Raw genomic sequence first — 24189 nt, 5'->3', positions numbered from 1 at the left:
TGAAAAATCGTAGACACATACATAGAAGGTTTAGCTATAGAGTGGTTGAGGTTTTAATGGTTTTAGGACAGCACCTACTGCTGTTTTAATTTTTCCACCATATTTCCACGTGGGTTCCACGTTGATTCCACGACCAAAAACACGTGGTATCCACGTTACATTTCCACGTGGGTTCCACGTGGATTCCACCACCCATTTCTCACTGGGAGCCCCCTTAGATCTACTAGATCCTCCACTGCCCACTGCCCGATCTACCGATTTGATCGATAGATTTTTCTTCCTCATAGAAAAATCTACTAAAATTGGTAGCATATTAATTGCGTAAGCTTGGTTTCGCTGATGGTAGGACCTGCCCGCCTTGTGACGGTGCAGGATTCCTCGTCCCCTCCCTTCCTTCCCCGTCCTTCCCCTGGAGGCGTCGCCAGGCTCTCATCGCGGCGGCGCCTCTTTCCTTATTCCTTCCCGTCCTTCCCCTTCTGGTGGCAGAGGAAAAAAGCTGATCACTTATAGTCCCTGCTCCAGGAGTGTATCCCGCGAGCCCGTCCTAAGGGTTTCGTTCCCACTGCCCACTGCCCGCTGAGTAATGCATGATATGCACCAACATGAGCTCAGGTCTGGGAAAGCGGTTCACAAAGATGCAACAAAACACTGAGAAACATCAGAAATTACAATTTCAAACACATTTCCATCTGTCACATCATACATATGATATGCACATACAGCACATTCCCGATTATCCAGGCTAATGCTGGGGAGAGAAGGCACGAATAATCGAAAAACAAGGATAACCCAAGCTTTCACTCAAATGTCTTGTAATATTCATAATTTATGTAAGGCAAACAATATATTATTACTTATGCAGTTATTCTGCCATTTTACAGTGCTTCCCAGACTCATTGAGAGCTTTCTTTGCCAGTTCTCGATCTTTTAAGCGGTGATAACATGGTTGTACTCGTATTATTAATGCTCCATGAAAGGCCTGGTTTCAAAAACCACACATCCGTGACTTAGTGAGCACAGATACAGGAAAGTATTTGCACGAATACTTCAAAACCACAACTCGACGTCGGAAACTACACTGTTAAGTACCACACCACCTAGTCGCCTCTAGCACAAGTTGCCCAGGTGGCAATTGTTCAATAGGCCAGCCCTTATTTTTCAGAATTGCGAAAAGTTATGTTTTCCTGGTCTCAAAATGGTCCAAATGAGGTTTATATTCACGTGTTAAAATTTGGTTACTTTAAAATAACGGCAACCCGTGCCCCAAGGGCCCTAAGTACTAAGGACCCTCAATTGAGTTTTTTGGGGCCAAAAAAGCGCTATTCCTATGTAAAACATAAAAGTAAATCCCTATAGAACCGATTTTCTGTTCATTTTAACCTATCTTAAAGCGTTTAGGAGATATCGTCCGTCGTAATGCAATCCCCCCCCTAGGGCACCACCCCGCACCGCAGCACCGCTGAGGTATGTCCCGCACCACTTACTAGAGACTTCCCCTCCACCCCCTCTCCTCCCTCGGCAAAGACTTTGCTCCTGATTGATGCCGTAATTCCGGTGATTTTGCATCCAATTTTTTTTTTTTATAAAGATCGCGGAAAATATCGAGGGAGAGTAAAAATCATCCATGGATAATCCCCAACACGGATATACCGCAGCCGGATAATTGGGAGTTTGCTGTATGTGATTGGGAGTATGTGATATGGTGTTGGAGGAAGCAACAGACAGCTGAAATCATTTGTGTCATGAGGGAGAGTTCGGAAGGGAAAGGTTAAGGGAAACCCAGCATCGTCATTAGCCGGCTCTCAAAGCAAGGCACCAAAGGGACCACAGCATAACGTCCCGCATGACGGACAGAAAACTGCACTTGAAGCACACTCCACAAAGCACTTAAGCAGGGATCAGGCAGCCTCTGAAAGATCTCTACAATCATCTCGGAGATTCGGAAGCTGTGCACTAGGCTTAGATTGCTTGAATTATTGAGAATGGGGAATTATCATCATTATCATTATGAATCTTTAGGAGTGACAGGGAGAACATCATATTAGAGCCCCACTATATTTCCAGGTCCGACAGAAGAGATAAATTAAGAGAAATATTTTGCCAAACAGATAGATATGGGTATTAATTTTTCCCCCAACCACAAAGGACTTTAATGAATGCTAGTCGTAATTTTGTTTGAGCACTTGCTTTATAAGTTAACGGCTGGTGTCCTAACATCCCCTGCCAAACATCTTTTCAGGTGGCATGCATGGTAGAATGTGGATGTAAATGAATCACTGGAATTTGAACCCAGATCCACAGCGTGGGAGGCCAAAACTCAAGCCTCCCCACAAAACCTGTTCCCCAGGCAGCTATTTCTTGAATATGGTACCTATAAATTGTGTACCCTGAAAATCTCAAAATGATATTTTATGTTTGAAAGAATAAATGCGACAGAAAAAAAGATATGGTGTGATCCTGTCACAATTTCAATGCTGACCAGGGTCAACTCTCTATACCCTGAAAATTTTAAGATGTTAGTACAATTTTTAAACAAATAATACGCCACAAAATACAAAATATGACTGGTAGTAATGGGGCCTCTTAAATTCTAAAACCTAGGGCATCCAAACCATGCAATACTTATATCGTCCAGCCATGTGTTCTAATGAAAGAAATTTTCTCGGGAATGTTAATTTCCTCCAAGTGACCTTCCACTGAAATATACACTCATACATATTCACAAAATTCCTGAAGAGAAAAACCATTCACAGCAAGGCAGTCATGAGGATTAAAAACAGCATAAATGTACAGATGAAATTTTACTAATTGTTCTGTATAATTGTGCATATATAAAATACAAACATTAACACAACTACGATGATAATTATGCATGAATATGCTTTAGAATCCCACAAGAGTTGAACCACTAACTGAAGTGGCCAAATTTTAAATGAAAAGTTTTTTTTTGTTCAGTAAATAATGAGAATATAAAAAGGATGTAGACATTACTATATCATTTTTATCATGTAACTCCATTGATTTCCATTTAGATAACTATGTCAACAAATTAGAAGTGAATTCTCATTCCAATACCTGGCAAGCTCTTTCTTAGGCAATTAATGGTGAAGTGCACACTTTAACATTTATCATGAATAATATTAATTGCTTTGGTTTAAAGTTTATGGAGGATCTGTAATTGATATTCTTTAACATTGCAACGAAGTGACATATCTGTACCTGAGCTCTCTACATTTTATTTCATGAATATTATTGCTGCAAGAAAAAATAATGATACCATCGCACACCAATGACTTGTATCAAGAGATGCATTGAATATATTCCTACATGCTGCCTAAAATGTATGGCCTAAAAGGAGAATATTTATTTACCAAGGTTCATACTTCACCATTTTGCAAATCAAACCATCCAAAGCTATTGTCCTGCCAATGGAATGATTTAGGGAAATATACACAGTTCTCACATCGACAAGGCGATAGAGACTAGATGGGTTCTCTCCTCACCGAGCCAAAATATAAAAAGAGTCATAATTTGAAAGAGTTCAAGCCACCAACATGACTCTTGATCAAAAAACACTCAACAAAGCTTAAAAGTGTTACAAAGTCTTTCTATAAAATGGCGAAGTTCTATAGGAAATCTCATTCCCGAGGTTTCCATCCTCTTTAAGAGAAAATGTCATAAAATTTAGGCTTCAAAATAACTTCTCGTATGCAATAGACAGTGTATTCACACCAACTGAGCTACTCATCCATTCAATCAATCCAGTACTTAACCATACTCGCGACCTTCGTCACGCATTCACCACTCGGAGAAGTCCCCATGTCAGCGATCCCACACCCATCCAACCCAACCAGAACACAAACCCATCGTGCACAAGCGTCGCTCAGCACAACGGCAACCCGATCTCCTCTTCAGCTGGCACAGATGGCGAGTGGGTGTCGTCCGATGAGGGCCCTTCAGGCGGGATCCTTGGTTGCAAAGCCGTACTGCCCGTAGTGGCCAAGGGAGACGAAGTGAGGGTTGTCCGAGGGTGCGCCGCACGGCACGCCGCTGCCCTGCCCTCCTGCGCCCTTGCTTCCCTTCTTCTTGCTGCGTGCAGGTCGGGTGGAACCGCGGCACCTCAGCGCCATCTTCAGCTCCGAGGCCATTTCTGAGCATAGAGAGGTGGACTATGGGAGACCAAGGAAAGAGGGCGTACAGAGTAAGGGAGTCCCTTTCGAAACCCAAAATTCCAAAGACAAACCATGATAGATACAAGCACTTGCATCATAAGCAGTGCCAGTTTGACACAGTCAATGAAAAGCATGGTTATTAAGAGGACACAACAATCAACCGATCAATTTTCAAGACATAAGTATTGGTTATTTAAAATTCATACTATCACCTTGAAATTTTCAGATTATAAAGAGATGACCACTTACTAGTGGTGTAACTATGTTGGGGGGGGATGAAGGGATGTATCCATGTATACCCCCCAAAGCCTCTGAGATATGAAAAATTTTTATGAAAATCTTGTCTGGATTTGATACATAAAAACTGCATCTACTAAAAGTTAAATTTCAAGTGCCAAAATGATGTAAAATGTATTTTCAGGCATGTTATTTTTTTAAACTTTTCCTGAAATCGCCGTTTCCTGGGGGGGTAGCCCCCACCAACCCCCCTCATCCCCCTACAAAGCCCCCACATCCCCCCCCCCCAAAGTATATCCCTGCCAGTTACAATACATGCATGTATCTCAACTAATGGGCCAATCAATTTTCAAGACATAAGTATTGGTTATTTAAAACTTATGCTATCACCTTGAAATTTTCAGATCATAAAGAGATGACCAGTTTCAATACATGCATGTATCTCAACTGGTGGTGGATTAGGGAGAGATAACAGGGGTCACAATACACCTCCAATTTTTATAGAATTTTTTAAATTTTTATTTGTGTGATAGTTTTTGTGTGCTTGTAAAAGGAGCAAAGTGAATGTGTATGCAAAAGCATGACTACAGGCCCGAAACGTGTGTGAATACAGAGTTGTAACTCTAAAATATTTTACACGGGGGAACACTCCTCTCTCCCATGGGGTGCTCCATGCTCCCCAGACCTAGGTCATTTGAATTTGATGCTTAATCCCTGATCTCAACTTAGAAAATTATACCTTTGTATTTTCTCACGTTTATAATGGGGCTGTTCTCTCAGTTCCAAAATTGAAATTCGTATAAATAATTCGATAGATAGAAAGTTATGATGAAAAATAAATCATCCAAAGTCAGCCATTCTCTTGAAACTTAAAATTTTAAAAATGTGAAAGTTGTCAACCACTTTTCATGAGCTGGCAGTGGCATAGCGATGGGGTGCAGTGGATCCGGAACCCCCCCAAAATATAAAAACACATTTACTTTGTTTCATGAAAGAAAACAAAATATTTGAAAAATCATGAATTTACAAAAGATTTCTTTGAAAAGTGAAGTTTTTTCGATAATGAATAGTGTTAAAATTAGTTTAAAACCCTCTTCTTTTTACCGTTTTTAAAAAATTTTCTCCCCTCAACCCGCCCCCCCCCCCCAACAAAATTCCTGGCTACGCCGCTGTGAGCTGGTAATGTCATTAGAGTTCTGCCTAAGTTTCTCACACAGAGACTCCATTGAGGGAGGGAATCACTTCGAAGAGAGTCAAAGACAATGAGCCACGTAAGACTGATACACAAGGCCAGGGAGTAACTGAGACATGGTGAACTTCTCAACATTAGCTTGTGATGTCATCAACTTATCTTAAGGCCATTTTACATGGGGCAACATAATTTTGCAGGTTAAACACTGCATTAATTTTTCATTATGCACGAATGCAAAAACGAAATTAGAATGGGCTATTTTTGCCATTGTACACATGTCAGATTGGGCAATTATTTGGCAATTGGGCCTCATGTAGAATATTCTTTAAAAAGGGTTAAAGCCTTTGATTTTCAATGTGAGTTACTCGAGAAGTAGGCAATGGATACAAAAATGAAAAATTATGGGTTCCTTTAATTTTCAAACTGCAGCCCAGTTTTTAAATTTCAGAAAGAAAAACAAAGTTACCATTTTCTATTAACACATTAAGGCCCGCTCACGTAAAACTTAATATTCCCACATCCAGCATTAGCAGTTTACATTGGGATTAGTATTTTGCATTGCGATTAGTGACTCCCCTCTACTGCATTATTTTGGACTAAGTTCTTGTTTTTGCAAAAAATAAGGAAAAAATTATTGTACATTTAAAATATATGTTAAAAATAAAAATTTATTTTCAAAAACATGTCTTAGTTCAGGCATTGCGCGAGTTTAATTATATATGTATTTAATTATATAGGTAGTTGATATAGTTTACCCACAAAAATTTAAAAAATTGCTGGCCTCAAGTCAAATGGAGCAAGTGGCACCGGACCAAGATGTGTTGATTGTCTCGAGTGTGACTTCATGGAACTGACTTAGCAAAGTAAAATGTAAAAACTTTTTAATTCCATGTAAATTTAATTCTGTATGACCTACGTTTCTAGTCATCGCCAAGAAACTCATAGCCGTCAGATGATTGTACAGTATTAACTTTATGTGGAATTACAAAGTTCTTACATTTCATTATATAAGAAGTGTTAACAGAGTGACCATATTTATAGAGAATATCTCAAGAAGTTTGTGATGGCTTGATAAATGTAAAAGTAAGGTCATGGTGTATCACAAAAGACAGTTAAAAATATGGTAAATTCGTCCATCTCTATACTTGACAAAGGCCTACTACACCTAAAAAAATTTCAAGATAACAGCAAAAGTTTCAGAAAAGATATACATTAAATAAAAGAGAAAATACAATGCCTTGAGATGGGATAATGTGTCCTTTTAAACCCCTCTTTACATTTGGTCAAACTTTTTTCTCACGTCAGATACAGTTCTGCAACTGCATCTGAAATGAGCTGCACAGCACAGCATAATGAAGAAGCGCTGGATGAAAGGCTGAGCATAAACATTTAAGTTGACTGCTATTTTAGCGGCTCAAAAATGATATCATACCATTATTAACAACACAGACAAGTCTCAAAAGATAAAAAAATTCTTGAATATGGCAGAAGTTGTAAAAAGGCTTGCCAGAGAGGAAAAAAAAATATTTCCATAACGTCTGGTTTGTGAAAAAATTTACTAGTAATATTACAGACAAATGCCACCACATTATTAAGAAATTGAAAATTAGGTAGATATAGTAGCATTTTCTATATGCACAATTATATGAGTTTTGCAACTAGCACTGTATAAGTTATCATCAATTCTTACAGCAGCCAAGGTTGAACTGCTAATAGATCAAATCAAAATTGAACACATAGTAAACCAATTTGAACTATCACACTTTGCAATGCTTGGTAGTCACTGTCCATAAATATGAGGCAAGCTGAATAGCTGTTTACAGTACACCACTAAAGCAGTAAACATTAATGGTTAAACCCAGATTTTCAGCCGACTAAGGAATTGCCTAAGAAGTATTTGGGGTGCACAGAATGGAGGGAGCAAAAGCATGCCGGGGGAACAACCACATCAAATGACAATACATATGTTGAATTGGACCTTGTCAATTGATGTGATCTGCACTGAATGTGATAACACACATTTCTCAATGACCAAAATAGAAAACTAATGCTAGCAAAATCAAAACATAGTATACAGAAAACAGAACTGTTTATCCTACTAACCAGTTATCTAATTTGAGGATCATCAACAACTACTTTCATCACAGTTTAAAATAAAACATTAAGAAGATTCATGCCTTCCTCTGAAACAGTCGTATTTCACCTTTGTTGGTGTCTTTTGAGGGATTGCATTTGAAATTATTTTATATTTTTCTGTTTCTCTAATGTAAAAAAAAATTATCCAAGAAAATACAGAGGCAAAAGTTTCAATTTAGGGATATAGGCAAATGTTGGCCTGTTATTAACTCAAATACCTTGAAGATATCAGGATGATAGGATAAGCTTTAAGTGAGTAATTTATCACCAAAAGAAACTGGTTAAGAGGGAGATATGCATCCTCATACCTACAAGATAATAAAACTATTTTGCAAGACAGGAGAACCATAAACACTGGTAAAATTCAAGCAAAAATAAATGTTTCTACTTTACTTAGCATAGAATTTTTTTCTTAAAAGAATAATATTTTCCAGGTATAGCTTTACCTACTTTGGCCCAGCTTTTTTCTGATTCAAACAGGGCACAACTTTTGTTGCTTGTTTATTTAATCAGATACTATCCACTCCCAAATTTAATACCCAAACGCATTTTTACTTTAAACGGCTGATCAATAATTTGAAAGTAATCAGTGTAGTAACGTTTAACAGATTAATAATGAAACTGACCCAGAAAGACTTCCAAGCCTAGAACTGCACCCAAAAACACAAATGTGTAGCCGTAAGAGGCCAATCCAAATCATTCCATATTCTCCCATTTATCACTGCATCTCAAAGCACTAACTGCCCTCACATCATACTTTATTCTGTTCACTTAATATGTGGGTGAGATAGTAGCAATAAATTTTTTTTAAGTCTGGGAGAGAATTGTGGAGTTCAATTTTATCATCCTCTAGTTAAAAGTCTGGTGCAAGTACAGTCGTTTTACATTCCGAATGGTCTTAAATTTGGATGGTAATGGGTCTGAGCTTGATCAAATAGTGCAAAAAATCCACAGAGAAAAATATCATTCACCTTGACCAGGATTCGAACCCTGATTCCCCGATTTCTGGTCAAGTGCTTTCGCCAGTCAAGCTACCAAGACATCATTCTCCCCTGAGGAAATTTGACATGAAAAAATGACACCTCAATAGTTTAACTGTCTAAAGCACTTCACCGGAAATTGAAGGACCCGGTTCCAATCCCGGTCAAAGCAAATGATTTTTTCTCTGTAGATTTTTCGCACAATTTTTCACATTGCAGGTGACTCCATAAAGTTATCACCGTGGCTACTCCCAATATACTTAAATTGAACAATAAGAATGATTCCAAAAGATAAAAATGCGAAGTAAGATTTAAGCGTTCTCAATGCACTAATTTATTAGCAGAATACTTTACAAGTTATGTGCACCTCCTAACTTATGAGACTTACCTCCTAAGTAGTCCATGAGTGAAAGCATTGTGAGGGAGAGATAGGGGGGAAAGAACTAAGAAACATATATGCCTCAAATGCACGAAATGCAACTCAAAATCAAGACAGACACAGAATAGCTGGAGGTAGTCACAGTAGTATAAGACTAACATATACATTCTCAAAATTCATTGATCAATATATTATAGAAGAGCACTTTAAAATGAAATGTAGGTGGTTATCAATTGTAGCACAGAAATTTCCAAAATTACAGAACCAGCTAGATGATGATTAGAGATTAAATATAGCAAAGGTAATAATAGAATAATTTTAAGCTATACGCACTCTGCTCTGATGTATTTATTACCACAGCTTTGCATTAAAACCTATACATGATGGCCAAAAATTTCCCTAGATTGATACCTGCAGAAAGTATTGTATTGCTGACTGATGAAACTATAGACTGAAGTGGCCTTGATCGATGATATAGAGGTACCACATCAAAGGATTTTCAACACAATAGCTTAACTGGCGTTACTGTATGACGGGAATCATGCATGAAGTTTTTCTATCAAGTTGTTTTGCGCCACAATTGTCATACCTCATGTGTAAGAAGAGAAAATTTATCACTTTTCAATTCAAAGATAAATTTTTTGAAAAAAACTCACTGGGCTATTTAACGATAAACTTTATTACATAACATGAAATTTGTATAAAATTTTGAGCATAAAAATCATTGTATGCAAATGGTTCACTTTCAGCTGAATGATTGTCAATTCACTTTCTAAAAACCCTGTAAAAGACATCAAAGGTAGACCACGACACGAGAAAACAAAACATTCTCACCATTTAAAATTCAGTCAATCAATGCGCTGAACAAATTTTAAGCTATAAACTGTTTAAATGTTTCCCTTTTAAAAATAAATAAAAAAACAGAGCAGATTCAATGAATAGTATACGCTTTCATTCAACTTGTATAAGTCAATCCGCTTGTTGCTTGATCGCTCACGGCTCACCACATATTCTGTGGCTCAGTTAAGATCCTATTCCCCACATTAAATACAACAGTGAGAACATGGCACACAATAATTATGGAAGAGGACAAGGTTTTCACTATGTAAGGGGGACGAAGAACATTCATTGATACCTACTATATTTATGGGGTTTTATATGATAAGTATATGCATATTATGTAAATTGAGTATAAAAGCACTTGGAATGTACAAAAGATACAGTAAATTAAGTCTTAAAAATATGATAAAATGTACCCATCAAAGAGTGATAATGGAGAGATGAATTTCCTACATTACTTGCGTCCATTATGCTACTGACTAAATTGAAAACATGAAATAGTTCACAAAGCACCGCTTAGGGTAGTGACTATTTACATAACCACCCGCACATATAAAAATATATGAAATACCTATGGGTTCTTTGGCGCTTACATCTTTTCATATGTGCATGAGACTATGTACAAAGTCACTTTGCAGAGCTTTAAATATGTCCATCATCACATTACTACCACATGAGGTGGGCCTTGTCAGTTTGCATTGTTTACAAGAACTCTCTCAATTTTATCAGTATAAACAGTACGTTTCTATATTCAGTTAAGAATAGATCTAGCTTCTTCATATTGTCAGTTATTGGAACAAATACTTCAAGGATAGCAAACACTCAAAGTTGGACAGAATTTTGCACGCAAGAAATGGGTACTCTTTAAAGAGAAAACTAGAAAAAAAGAGGCCAAGGATTTTTAAGCACCCTATCAAATGCAGAAATGAACTGTTATGCTTTTCGCTGCACGGCAACGAGTTTCTTCTTTTGGGCATAGATTGTTGCTCAAACTCTTTGTCTCGCCTTTTTCAGAAAGTAGTCATGTTTGAGTTTCCAATTAGTCCTTTGGTGCAACACATTCTGCTGCTGAGAATAGAGCGAATCGTCATCGTAGAGAAGAAATTGATAGCCCAAATAATATTAACTGTAATAATTCCCATACGTACCCTGATGCATGCCAATCATGCACCCTTGATTTTTCTGCATCTTTCAATATCCATGCATGCACGCATGGATATTGAAAGCTGCAGAAAAATCAAGGGTGGAGGGCATTCTAAATGTGGTTGGACAGAATTTTGCACGCAAGAAATGGGTACTCCTTAAAGAGAAAACTAGAAAAAAAGAGGCCAAGGATTTTTAAGCACCCTATCAAAGAATGTTGAAAATCAAATCGATCAACCAAGTAAGCAATGACGAAGTGATAACAAAAGTAGGAAAGAAAGGGAGCCTTTTGGAAATTCAAAGAAGAAAACAGAACAACTTAACCAGCAAGGCAAGATGGTCTGATGAAGACAATCATCAAGGGACAAGAGGATGCCAAGAATGGAAAAAGAATCTTCTGATAAAATTAACTGAAATGATGATGTGGAACAGAAGAAATACTTGAGAGTGAAAACATAAAATGGAAAGTGAATTGAGTTTGAGAGCAGTGTCAAACCAATCTTAGGTTTGTTCACCACTTATTATAGTGATGCCCAGAAATTCAAGAATATTAATGCAAAATTCCCAGTTCTGAGAACTCAAGAATATTTCCTGGGAATCCGGTTTTCAAGGGGAAACCCTGTATAAATGTCTCATGCTTTCAATTCACAGGTTATGAGGCAAATGGAATTGCCAAACTTAGTAAGCTTGCAGCCTTGCTTGCCCAAGGTTTTACCCTACATGATCCCCACATGATGTCCATAGGACATGCGCAACGACCTACCTAATGCAGTGGTAATATGCATCGGTCATTCATAATTTATGACAAAGGAGGCTCGATCCCCAGATTACTCAAGCCACTAATTAATCAGCTGAGTACCTTTATGAGATCACCTGCACATGTGTGTACTGTGCCAAAATCCCACATAGGAAAAATCATCTGCTTAGACAGGAATTTGAACCTGGATCTCCAAACTTTGTACCAGGTGATCTAAACTTTAAGCCACCAAAGCAACTTCTTCCTCTTTGGAATAAGAATAGTTTCAGAGCAGACAATTAAAGCCAGCAAAGCTGAGGGCTTGCTTTTTACTCTGTTGTTTGTTTTGGCTTTCAATAACAACTCTAAAGTCGACATAAATCTGCAGAGGAAGAAGGTACCTTGGTAGCTGAAACAGTAGAACACTATGCACAAACTTCAGAGATCCAGATTCGAATACTAGTAAAAGTAAATGATTTTTCCTCATTGGAATTTTCGCACATCTATTCCTTCAACAATAAACGTAAATCCATCAACAGTGCCATAACATGGACTTGCGATGCTAACAACCCGTAGAGTTTACCCCCTCAGAAATGCACTCTGAAGAGAATGACGGGATGATTGGAGGTGTAAGTGACTGTTATCATTCCTGACCCCGCAGTAGGGAGAGGGAACTTATATTTCGAATCCCTGTCGAATCGATAATGACTTCCACACTGCAATTCATCATTTCTTCCTCTTAAAGAGAGTGTTCACACACAGCGTGAGCGGGAGGGGGGGCACATTCTCACAGGAGGCCGTCGGTCATCGACCCCTCGCTGCCCGACTCCCTGACGTCCCGAACTGCCGCTGCTGCACACCCCCCTCCGCCCTTGTTGTGCTGCACGGCGTGGCAGTCCACCGAGGCCACCACCCGCACCTCCCCTCCCTCCCCCCTCCCCTTCCCCCTCCCCCCACGCCTCCTCCTCCGCCTCCTCACCCTGTCTTCCACGGCCACCTTCCGAGACTTCCACACGAACTCGCAGACCGCAATGACGCACGCCACTCCCATGCCTCCCATCAGCACCACGAACACACCGCCCACGTTGGCCAGGCCGAGCTCGTTGGCCGCACTGCTGCTCTTGGTCGTGTCATCCTGAGCAAGTGGAGAGAGAGAAGGGGAATAAGCACACCATAAGTAAAATCTTAGGTTTATATTAAGGATGAGTCGGTTCTTAAATTTTTTCGGTTCTCCCCCATCGGTTCTCGATACTTGGTTCCAAGGATGAACTCTTATTATCTGAATTATTGGCAAATATAAATGAAAAACTGCAAGAAGTGAATGAAAATAATTTCATTGAAGATGTAAATTAGCAAGAAAGCTCTGTAAAAAAAACTTAAGATTGTTTTGTTTTTTTACAGAGCCATTTGATTGTCCATAATTTTATTTGCCGAGCAAAAAAGTTTAAATAACATATGTTGTTAAAGAATGCATGATCGACCAATATGTTACATTACATCAGGCAGCCACTAGTTCTTTTTCCAGTTTTTGATTCAACATTCAATATTTTTACCCTATCTGGGTCTAATCTAAACTTTTTTTGGCAGAAATATTGCCATGAACAGACGTTCACTGAAAACAGTAGTGGCCGATGCTGATTTTGAAGGACCGTGCAGAATATGCTTGGAGCACAGTATACATACTACATATCATTAGGATCAATAGGGAAACTCCCTCAACTTCTGACGAAATCATCCGTTAATTTGTTGTAACTTGTGAGTGAGTTCAAAATATATTCTGTATTCTGCAATGTAGTTTAAATTATTACTGAAATTGACAACTCATTCACATGCTTCACTGTCACAGTACTTATAACCTCAATTATAAACTGCTTGACACACCGATACAGCAACACCGTGGATAAACTGGGCGGCCATGAGTTAATGCAAAATTGTACTGCAGTGTTTCATTCTGCAGGATAACCACACCTTTCGATGCCTAGCATAAGTTTATCAACTTACGGACAAAGTCTCAAGACCTATGCTAGTTGATAAAGTTCCAATTGGAACGCATCTTGCTTGTATGTCGAAGAATTACTGTATATCGATGGCTAAGTTCTAACAACACGTATCTCAAAAATAGCAACTTTTCAGGAGAGCAAAAAAACAATTAAAGTTTTTTTACTTGTACACTGAAATTAAGACCAAAAGTTCATAAAACTGAAAAAGAAGCATTCATTTGCAAACAAAGAGATGTTTTTTGCTTGTATTTTATTTTTTTATGTTATTACACTTTGTTTAAGATACCTGTCTCAAACCAGCCGAATTTGAGATAGATGTTGTTAGAACTTAGTCATCGATAAGTAAAATCTTAGGTTTATATAAAATTACTAATCATTGAAATATTTAGCTGTCTATTAATTATGATAGGATGCAATCAGTGCTGTAGTTGGGAAAAAAATGCAGGTGGTCCTCACCAAAATTTGGCAAAAGCTGAACATGTATCATACATCCGGCCGTGATTGAAATGTCAAATTCCAACTCTTATATTAGTTCCAAGTTGTGCCATGAGATATCTATTAACAAGTAAATAATCATTTCCAATTTTCCTTTCAGAAATCCACAGGACAATTTACAGTAGGGCTATTTTTTTACAGATTTAAAAAGGTAGTTTGACTGGTAACCTTATAACGAGTTTGGATTTTAGGGGGTACGCCGCACCGGCCCAACTACAGCACTGGATACAATAAAACTCACTTATAATGATCATGCATGTAGCGAAATCCCATCGGTAATGAAGTGAGTTCCTGGTTCCTTGGACTTTCCTATGATAGCCAATGTTCAGTTCCCTGCATGTAACGAGTACAGATAATACAGAATCCCCACTATTACATACATACAATTCTTTGGTCCCTTGGGAAATTTTTCCGGACCTGTTGCTTGAATACATACGATTTGTGGAATATTAGCCAGGAATCCTGTGATTTATATAGCAAAATCCTTCATTATGGATATAATGAAATCCCGTCTATAATAAAATAAGACGATGGTCCGCGGAAATTCATTCAAGCAAGGTTTACTGAATTTTTACTTTCTGTGATGCCAATAACCCCCTAAAGATTTGTAAACATTGTGCAAATGTAATGAACAAACCCATGAGCTGTCTCCCACATAAAAAGAATTCCTTATTTCCATTATCCTTCACCCTAACCAGTTGACCCTTGAGTCTCTTAATGGGACTAGTCACTTGGAAAAAGATGACAGCCCTCATTATTACATTAATTGCGATAGGAAATACATGCAGACGATGGTAGTGGAAATGACAAAATTATGGAGTGCAAGGGACACGTTTCTTACAATCGGCATACATGTAAAAAATGCAAGACTACTACACTGACAGCAAGTCAAGGGACCACTGAGCTCCTGCATAGCAAGGATCAGGGACATTATCCTTGAGTCAAATATAAAGCACCTTCATACAGGAATGAGGTGGCATACCTGGCTTGTTGACATTGTGCTGTCATACCAGAGAATTCGCCACACGTGCATTTTTAGTGGTGTGTTTAATGATGGTAATGAAAAGTCATACATGCAATTTTTTGAAGTAAATGTGACATAAATGCTATTTTTTGATGAAAAGGAATAAATCCTAATTTGTGCCATACATATTTTCAAGTTTCTCCAGTAAAATTTTAAACTCGAACCAATACTCAAAATGGCCCTCACGATGGCCAATGGTGCAAGGCCTTTTTAAAATTGACACACTTACCCTGCAGGATCCTCCACCTCGTTTCTCCTTCCACCATCTTGTCTTCAGAATGTGCAGCTTGCCTTCTTCCTGGAGCTTGAGAACAGCACCGCTGATTGCAGTGCGATATGGCGAATCTGGGGGGGAAACAAGATGCAATTTGAAATTCGAGTGGGTTCGTAAAAAGAAACCCTTTCTGGTAAAATGAAATACAGTGAAATTTCTTTAAAACGAACGCCAGTTTAACGAAATATTCAGTATAACGAAGTTATTTACCATCCCGTATAACGAACCTTCAGTTCAACGAACACATTTCGGAGGTTCGTAGGATTTCATTACACAGACATTTCACTGTAAACTCATGCTCCACAAAATATCTCCTGATAATTACAAGCAATGGTTGAAACTGGTGGAGTCTTACTAAGGGAGATCACTATGTAGAGGGAAAGCATAACTTGAGCTAACAAGCAAAAGTGGACAATAGTCAAAATTTGCCTGTACATCAAGCGTCAATTTTTGCTAAATATTTTCTTACATGCAAATGCATATTTTATACTTGAAAAACCTTAATATATTGACAAATTTTGACTCAATACACCATGAAATTTCAAGATGATTGCCAAGATTTAAAGGAGTAACCCATTACCAAAAAAGATTAAATATGATCTTTCACGTGAGAGCGATAAGCTTCATGAGCTGCCATTTTTTCTTAATGTATATATGATAACAGAGTGAAGCACAACATTTATCTACATACATACTGAAAGACTCCAAGACAGAAGTACAGGTTTATCTACATACAAACTGAAAGATTGGAATACATGTCAAAATGCAAAATTCTATAGCTGGAATACAGGTGCTGTCCAATTCATGTGCCCCCAAGTCATGCAAAGACACATGAATGGGACAACACCTCTATTCCAGCTATAGCATTTCGTGCACTGCCAATAACTAGGCAAGCATTTCCTCTAAGCCTGGACAGTTAAACATAGTACCGCAGACAACACTCACTAGGGGGCATGGCAATGCCATATCCTTTGGAGTCCAAGAGTCCTCCGACTTGGGTGAGCTCACAGTTGCGCTCAATCACGTATTCAATGGACGTCGACTCCATGAGGAAGGCATAACTGCCCTTCCCCTTCACCACACGATCAACTCCTTCAACATTTGAACTTGCAAACACACTCGGACGTGCTGACTCCATGAAAGACCACATCCTCTGATAAGTCGAAAAATTTGAGTCCTGAAAGAAAGAATAAAGTAAACAATGCTCAGAATAATTTAAATATACCTATTGTTAATGAATCCCTTAAAATTCATCATAGAAACTAAGAAATTGCTTGATTGATTTCCTCATCTGATGCACTAGCAGTGGCAGCGCGTGCGTATACGCATGTTAGCAAGTGCACACCCAAAGATGAATGAATTATAAAAGAAAACTATTCCTTTGCAACGAGAAGGATAAAAATCCTGTCTCCATATACAAGAAACATGAAGCTCTGAACGCTACAGCTATCTCCTTTTCGAATTCACCGCTCTGTAAGTGTGTGATCCCGTGGCATCGCGCCGGGCGCATTTTCGGTCTATGCGATCGCTTGAGGGTGCTCTGGCGGGACGAAGTAAGCGGGGGGGCATGTGCTGTTCAAATGGGTGATGGGAGCAGACTCAAAACGATGCGAGTGCGCACGCGCATAGTTTTGGTGAGTGACTCGCAGGTAGTGTAGTGGTGTAGCCGCCACCTACACTACCTGCGCCCAGGATCCTAGTCCGTCTACAGAGTCATCTGTATGGCCGTTTTCTACACCACTTCCTCAAAGAGTGTAAGGAAAGGAGAATGAATTTCACCTACCGTCAGTTGTAAAGGTGTGTTTAGAATAATTATTTGCATGCATGCTAAAATTATTTCTGTTCATGCAATTTTAAGGGAATATACCAGTGATATGTTTTGCTTGCTATGTATTCTATTACGACGAAATATGATGCTCAAGGATTAGTTTTAACATAATATAATTAAATCATCCTATATCTGCTCTAATGCACACCCTAGATAAATTACCACCAGCCGCCACTGTGCACTAGTCAAATCATTTTGATGTGTCACTCTCGGCGGTGATAAAAAAATAAAAAACTGCTCATGTATGTATAGCAATTCAAAGAAAAAACTTCTACATATTAAATTTCAGGCATCATATTGTGTGAAAACAATCAATATAGAATACATGAAAAGTATTTTAATAGGAAAATCGATAACCATGGCACAATTCCACCATTAAGTATTTTCTCCTAAATATACTGAGTGTATCATGGTCTTATTTATGTTTGTGCATGTCAAATGTAACTGATCCCTTGCTACAGAAGACCTCATCAGGGCTTATGATTCACATCACAAAATTTTCTGTCAATGCAGGCTAATTTACTACTACTGTCCTCGCAAAAGTCAAAATACCCTATTTTTAAGTGAAGTATCTCAGTAATTACCCAAGTGGTTGTAATGAAATGAACTATAAGGAACTTAATCCCTATGTTTCCTCAAAATTTTCAGCTATTCATCGCAGCAATAATGATTTTTTTTCATTTGGATTTATGTGAAAAATGCACAATTTATTAACCCATTACGAACGGATGGCAAGAATTCTCCTCATTAAGGTGCGTCAACTTAAACAATTTTAAAACATATTTGGTAGTATGTTTTCAGTTGTTGTTTGTTAATTATTATGAATGGACTTATTGTAGTGCATATTTGATTAAATACATAAAATTTTATTTTAAAGAGTATACATATTTCTAACCATACATAAACATAAGGTACTTCGCCCAAATTGGCACTTATTTTCAATCTCAACACCTCTACCCACAGGGATGTCGTTCCTACTCCATTAAAATACCCCGGTACACAACATGTTAAAATGGTAGCTCCACTTTGAACAGTATTATTATAAAAACTTCCCCACGCATTGCTAAAAGAGCCCATACAATGGAATAAAGAGCTTTTATAAATGCAATTATAAGATAAGTTTGTCATAATTGTATTAGTACCAAACTTGTGACCATGGCCCTTATATACTGGTAACTAATCTCCGGCTCGGAGTTTGTTGCCTGAGATTCCGCTTTCACCCCTCAAACCCCTCACATGCCTTCCCTCAAACACAACTATGGGCACAGTGCGCTGTCACTAGGGGAAATATGGAACTAACTGCGCTGTCGAAAGCATATACCGCCGCCGACAGTGCAGTTAGTTCCATATTTCCCCTAGTGACAGCGCACTGTGCCCATAGTTGTATTTGAGGGGAGGCGTGTGAGGGGTTTGAGGGGTGGAAGCGGAATCTCAGGCAACACTCCCGAGCCGGAATATGTCGGGAGATTAGCAACCAGTATATAAGGACCATGCTTGTGACAATGGCACAGAAGTGTTGAAACCGGTAGGGTAATAAATTAATTGTGAAATAGTACAAGTCTATTTTTTTTAGATACTTCTAGTCTTTTCTTGCCCTTGCTGTCACCACAGCTTGACTCACCCTGAAGAAGGCAGCTGTGGATCCTCCCCTGAGAGCACCATACTTGATCTTAGTCTGCTTGGCAAGATCCTCGGCTGATTCAATGGGTGAGTCCATTCGCTCGACCGTGAGGAAGGCAGCCAAGTTGGCAGTGTACGAGGAGATCATGATGAGCGTGAAGAACCACCACATGCCAGCCACCATCCTCGTGGACACGGCCCTTGCAAGGCACAAAACAATTGGAAGGAGAGAGGGTCCATTAGAGGAGAAAAAAACCTCTTGCGTGCAACAAGACATCACAATGATCACTTGGGAGCATCCATTCTACCACCTCATTCATGGACTGAATAGCAACATCTCACTACTCCACTATCAATCTGTAATTATACTATACTTGGTTCCAAATATCTTTGTAGCTGAGGGGGAAGAGCTCAAGTAAGTGGGGGAGGGGGAGGTTGCCCTTCGTTCCAGCCCAGACACTGACGGCAAGCTAAGTAAATAAGGGAGTACCGAGAGTGAGGCATATTTTAAGTTGCATATTATTATGTTGGTATTCTGTATCATCCTTGAATTGACAGCAGAGATTGTCTTGTGTTCTGTTTTATTACCCATAGTTCAACTTTGGCTGTGCATCTGCGTTTCCCTTGCATAATGTGAGTTATGTTGCTACACCATGCATATACATGACATAGTACCACATCAATGATAAGATATTGAGTGCACTTAGTGTTGCCAAATGTGCGTGCTTGCACCAACGTGTTATAGGTCTGGTTCTGAAACAAGAACAATGGTCCTCATTAGAAGAGGGATGAGGATTAGGCCTCCTCAGTAGCCGAAAAAGGGATGGCCAAACCACTGAAAACAGTTCCTAGGTGGGTAACAGGGTAGCCTCCACTATAGGTGTAGTTGGGAAAATGGCTAAGGTGAGGGCACAGATGAAAATTTTAGATTTGACAGCACAGCTAATACACTTACCAGATTAGTACAACTGAAGTAAGGAAGGGACTGGATTTCTGAGGCCCTATAAGTCACATCTTGTGTCATCTGATGGGTTACAATAAAACCACGTGCTGAGAAACTTCAGCTTACCGCCAATTGCTGTAGTCACACATCCTCACCCACAAGGATATTTAGAACCAAGAACATACAGAGATGTAATTTTTTTCTCCCTCATTAGTTGATATCTTTTCGTATGAAAATTTTGACAAAAAGCAAAATTGTCATCATTTAAGGACATGACCCCAGACTAGCCAACCGCTCACCAATAATTTCATCAAATGTAAACTCTAAATATTCCTCTAAAAGATAAAATTTATTTTGAATACCAGAGAAATAAGGAAAATATTACAGGAGAATCAAAATACAAAGAGTTGAGTCTTCATGGAAAACTGCTTTCAAACTGGGCACAAGAAAATTGTACAGAAAATTTTGCTCCTTATGCTTATTTTTATAAGGGATTGCTCCTTTATATTTGATAATTATCAAATGTTGAATATGAGACTCTCAAATGAATCCTCACTGATGCACTTCGCCTATGCTCAGACAAAAATAATAGTAGACATAATTCTTGAGGCAAACTTTATGGAGCAATAAGCAAGCAAAATCTACTTTTCAAGCAAACAAAAACTTATATTGTAGTCAACTACACCTGGATAATAAATCATAACAATTGTATATTTTTTTCATGGTGCCATCTAATAAAAATATTTCTCCACATCCATGATTAATCAGTAATTAAGAGATTTAAATTTTAAAGATGAGTAAAAATACTAAAGTTATAGAGAAATAACTAATAATCATAATTTTTCCTAAAAACTCAGTCGCCCAAATTACAATAAAATCCAATTGCCACTAAGCAGATAGTATAAAGCCAAGGCTTAATTTTTTACGTGTCCATTCCTTCAACTCAAATGCAATGATTTCACTAACTTGTTTTACCACTCAAAACTTTTAATAACGTGCAAGCACTATTTTCCAGCCAAAAGATTTAACTGCACGAACAGCAGCAACAGTTCACAACATCAAGTAAAAAATAATTACAACATCCTTAGAGGTTTCTTCAAAATGCATACCCAACTATGCGACTATGCAGCAGGGATGACTATCAAAACAAAATTAGAGACAAAACCAGAAGATGTTCAAAATTTTTGTCCTGGGAATAAAATTTATAGACCAAATGAAAAAGAACTTCATATAGACCAAATGAAAATCAACTTCAACTTGGGGAGCTAAGTGGTATATGTACTCCAAGCCCGAATGGTGGTGGAATTTACATAAATTGCCATTGGAAAATATTCTTCTTGCTTTAGAAGCCACTTCTTACACTTATGTTCCTAGCAACCATGTACAGATCTCAGGGCATGCAGTAAGAGATTACATGTGACACATAATGAATAATACAAATTCGTAATATTCTCACGCATGAGTGGGGACAGATCTTACTTGGGAGCGATATCGGATCCTTGCTGCATAAGCGAACCAATGGTGAACCAGAGAGAGTTGAGCAGCGAGAACTGGTTCTCGAGGACGTCGGGCACTTCATTGCAAGGGTGCGGATTATCCCACTCATACGGACTGAACCTGAGTCGAACAACAGCGTTGCATGCGCACCGCAAGCAATCCATCAGCAGTAATTCTCAAGACAACAATTGATTTGAATCCCAGCCAGCACAAAAGACATTTCTCACAGAAATCAAAGTGAAATATGTTATATATATGTGAAATGCGTTATAGGAAAAATTGCAAGAAAGATATTTTGCAACATCCCACGCAGCACACATGCCGATGTATAAATGAAATATTCATATAAATAGTACATTCCAAGTGCATCAGAACACTGTACATGATTGATATGTAATATTTTTACATATATTTCATGTGTACTGTAGAATGTGTGCTGTAAGGTATATCATGGTTTGATCCCTCATCAGTTTGGTCTAATGTGAATCATTTACTGGTACTATTTATTCACCGAATGTGATTAAAATATGATCATGCAAATGTGATTCTTATTTTAAGCAAAAAGCATCATAAGGTGTCCTTAAATGGAAGTGCTTAATCTAATATTACATTTATCCCGGACCTACTCCTTTCATCCCTAAAGATGTACATAATTTGTACTCACCACTGCTACCTTATTATACACTTAATAATTCAAGAGATTATGTGTTGTCTCTGACATGTGCATTACTTTTGATTAAATCAGTCATTTCTACACAGCGTAAAAGTATCTCATAATTTTGAATCAATAAGGAAAAGCAATAGATAGTCAACATAAGATGTAAACTGATCCTGAATGGCAGTCAGCAAACCAATGATGTGAGGAATATCTTACCTTCGAGATTTCCCAAGCAATATATTTACCCTATTTTTTCCCTTTGTTTTCTTTGAGAAATAATCACTGAGCAGGCTGGGCTGAGAACCAAATGAGTGATGATTAAGAGTGGAAAATTATTCTTAAAGTTCAAAGAAGTCTTCCACTGATTGAAAAAATGAACTTAAAACAGAGCTGAAAAAAATAACCACTAAGGTGAAGCAAATCGCTAAAGTCTTACATCCATCATGGATGTGGATCTCCAAAAATTATCCACCATAGTGATAAAATGGAGACACATATGAAAAAGAATGAAGCCTATTTCAGATAAAAAAAAGTTTTTCTTTAGCCGCAAAAAAGCATATTTATTTTAAAAAGGTAATTATGCTAGAACAATTCTAATGGGTACATATGAATTTCATCAATAAAACTGTAATAAGATAAAAACTCAAACACCTTAGCCTCTATTGCTCTATAAAACATAACAATAAAAAATAAATGTGCGCAGATGGTAATTGCCATCACCGCCACTGTTGTTTGTAGCAATGGGAGAGAGTGAGAGAGATTTGCACGATGTGCTCCTGACATCATTTTTCCCTGATGACACCAGCCAATCCTCAGAGACCTTGTTTGGATACAACTCAAAAGATCCAACTCTCAGTTCTGCTCTGATAAATACTCTCTGCGCAAGCACTAAACGACACATAATAAGAGCTAAGGATAGGTGGCAGCACAATCATGGTAAGGGAACGCCAATTAAGACAACTGGAAATGTGAAAACCTTCAATCATGAACATAAATGCATAGACATGCCCCTTCGTACACATCACCATTGAGGCAGATGGCCCCAACATCAATCTAGACCACATGTGTCGCAACATTTCCACCTGAGAATCCCACTTAATATATTATTTCTTCAAATTGCACATATGCAGTGCAACTCAGAATGTATGTGGTCTATGCTCAAGAGGTTGGTAGTATGTGCTGGTGATCCACTGAGAGGTGCACATGATTTGCAAAATTTTGTAGATCCATCCCTGTTAATGTTGGCAGGTGAAGCCAGGGGGTGTGGGATTTCATCCCATATCCTAAGTTGTTCTAACTCAGATGAAGCATAAATAATAACGGCTCTTGCGATAAATATGCCAAAGAAAATTCTAGGCAGGCTTCGGCTGCCTTCACGTTAAAGCACTTGTTTGCACCATAGGGAGTCTTATACTATAATCACCACTCACTTGGTTTGTTATTTGTTGTGCACCCTTTGGGCAAGAGTGTAATTGTTTAAAGTTATTGTTTTCGTGGTTGTTGGCCGTGAATGTGGGAGTTGTGAATGTGTTGCAGTGTAGGAAAGGTCTTGAGCCGATGTTCCTGGAGGAAGCCATCGACGGGAGCCCGACATTCAGGTGAGTGGTGATTGGGATAGTGTAGGACTCCTGGTGCATATACAAAATACAGTCCACTATTAATACTGTCGTATCGCGTGCACAACACTAAAGGCCTGTTTACACGGTACATTAACACGTACGGGTTAATGTCTAAATGTACGAAAGCGAGAATGAATGCCAAAATGCACCGTGTAACCACCCAACTTGTGCAAATGCAAGCACAGAAAATAGAACCTGTTCTAATTTGGTTCATGCATTCGTACATGTTCCGTTCAGGTCCACAAAAATCATTCACGCAAACGTACATTAACTCGTACGTGTTAATGTATCGTGTAAACAGGCCTTAATACCCTCTTTAGGAACCTCTGTGGTTGGAATCTATGCTATAAACTAATAGTAATCGTTTTCATGATTGAAGGTAAAAATGAAGCAGGGGGCAAGGAAAAGCAAAGCAT

The 24189-nt window shown here is 38.4% G+C and overlaps 1 protein-coding gene across 5 annotated transcripts in view; it reads right to left on the bottom strand.

The window, feature by feature from the left end:
- Positions 1-2788: 2788 nt before the first annotated feature.
- Positions 2789-24189, bottom strand: part of LOC124165356 (glutamate receptor ionotropic, kainate 2) — a 122693-nt gene continuing 101292 nt past the window's right edge. For 4 of the 5 annotated variants that reach the window (XM_046542724.1, XM_046542722.1, XM_046542725.1 and 1 more), the window contains exons 14-19: positions 21479-21616; positions 19058-19256; positions 16554-16785; positions 15564-15679; positions 12795-12950; positions 2789-4169 (exon numbers count right to left, since the gene is read on the bottom strand). In XM_046542724.1, the coding sequence (XP_046398680.1) occupies positions 3957-4169; positions 12795-12950; positions 15564-15679; positions 16554-16785; positions 19058-19256; positions 21479-21616 (1054 nt within the window). In that variant the 3' untranslated portion in view covers positions 2789-3956. The remainder of the gene's footprint in view (positions 4170-12794; positions 12951-15563; positions 15680-16553; positions 16786-19057; positions 19257-21478; positions 21617-24189) is intronic. The other variant, XM_046542726.1, reaches the window with a different exon arrangement.

Source organism: Ischnura elegans, chromosome 9 (assembly GCF_921293095.1).
Source record: "Ischnura elegans chromosome 9, ioIscEleg1.1, whole genome shotgun sequence".
NCBI lineage: Eukaryota > Metazoa > Arthropoda > Insecta > Odonata > Coenagrionidae > Ischnura > Ischnura elegans.
This window is presented reverse-complemented; position numbering and strand designations above follow the sequence as displayed.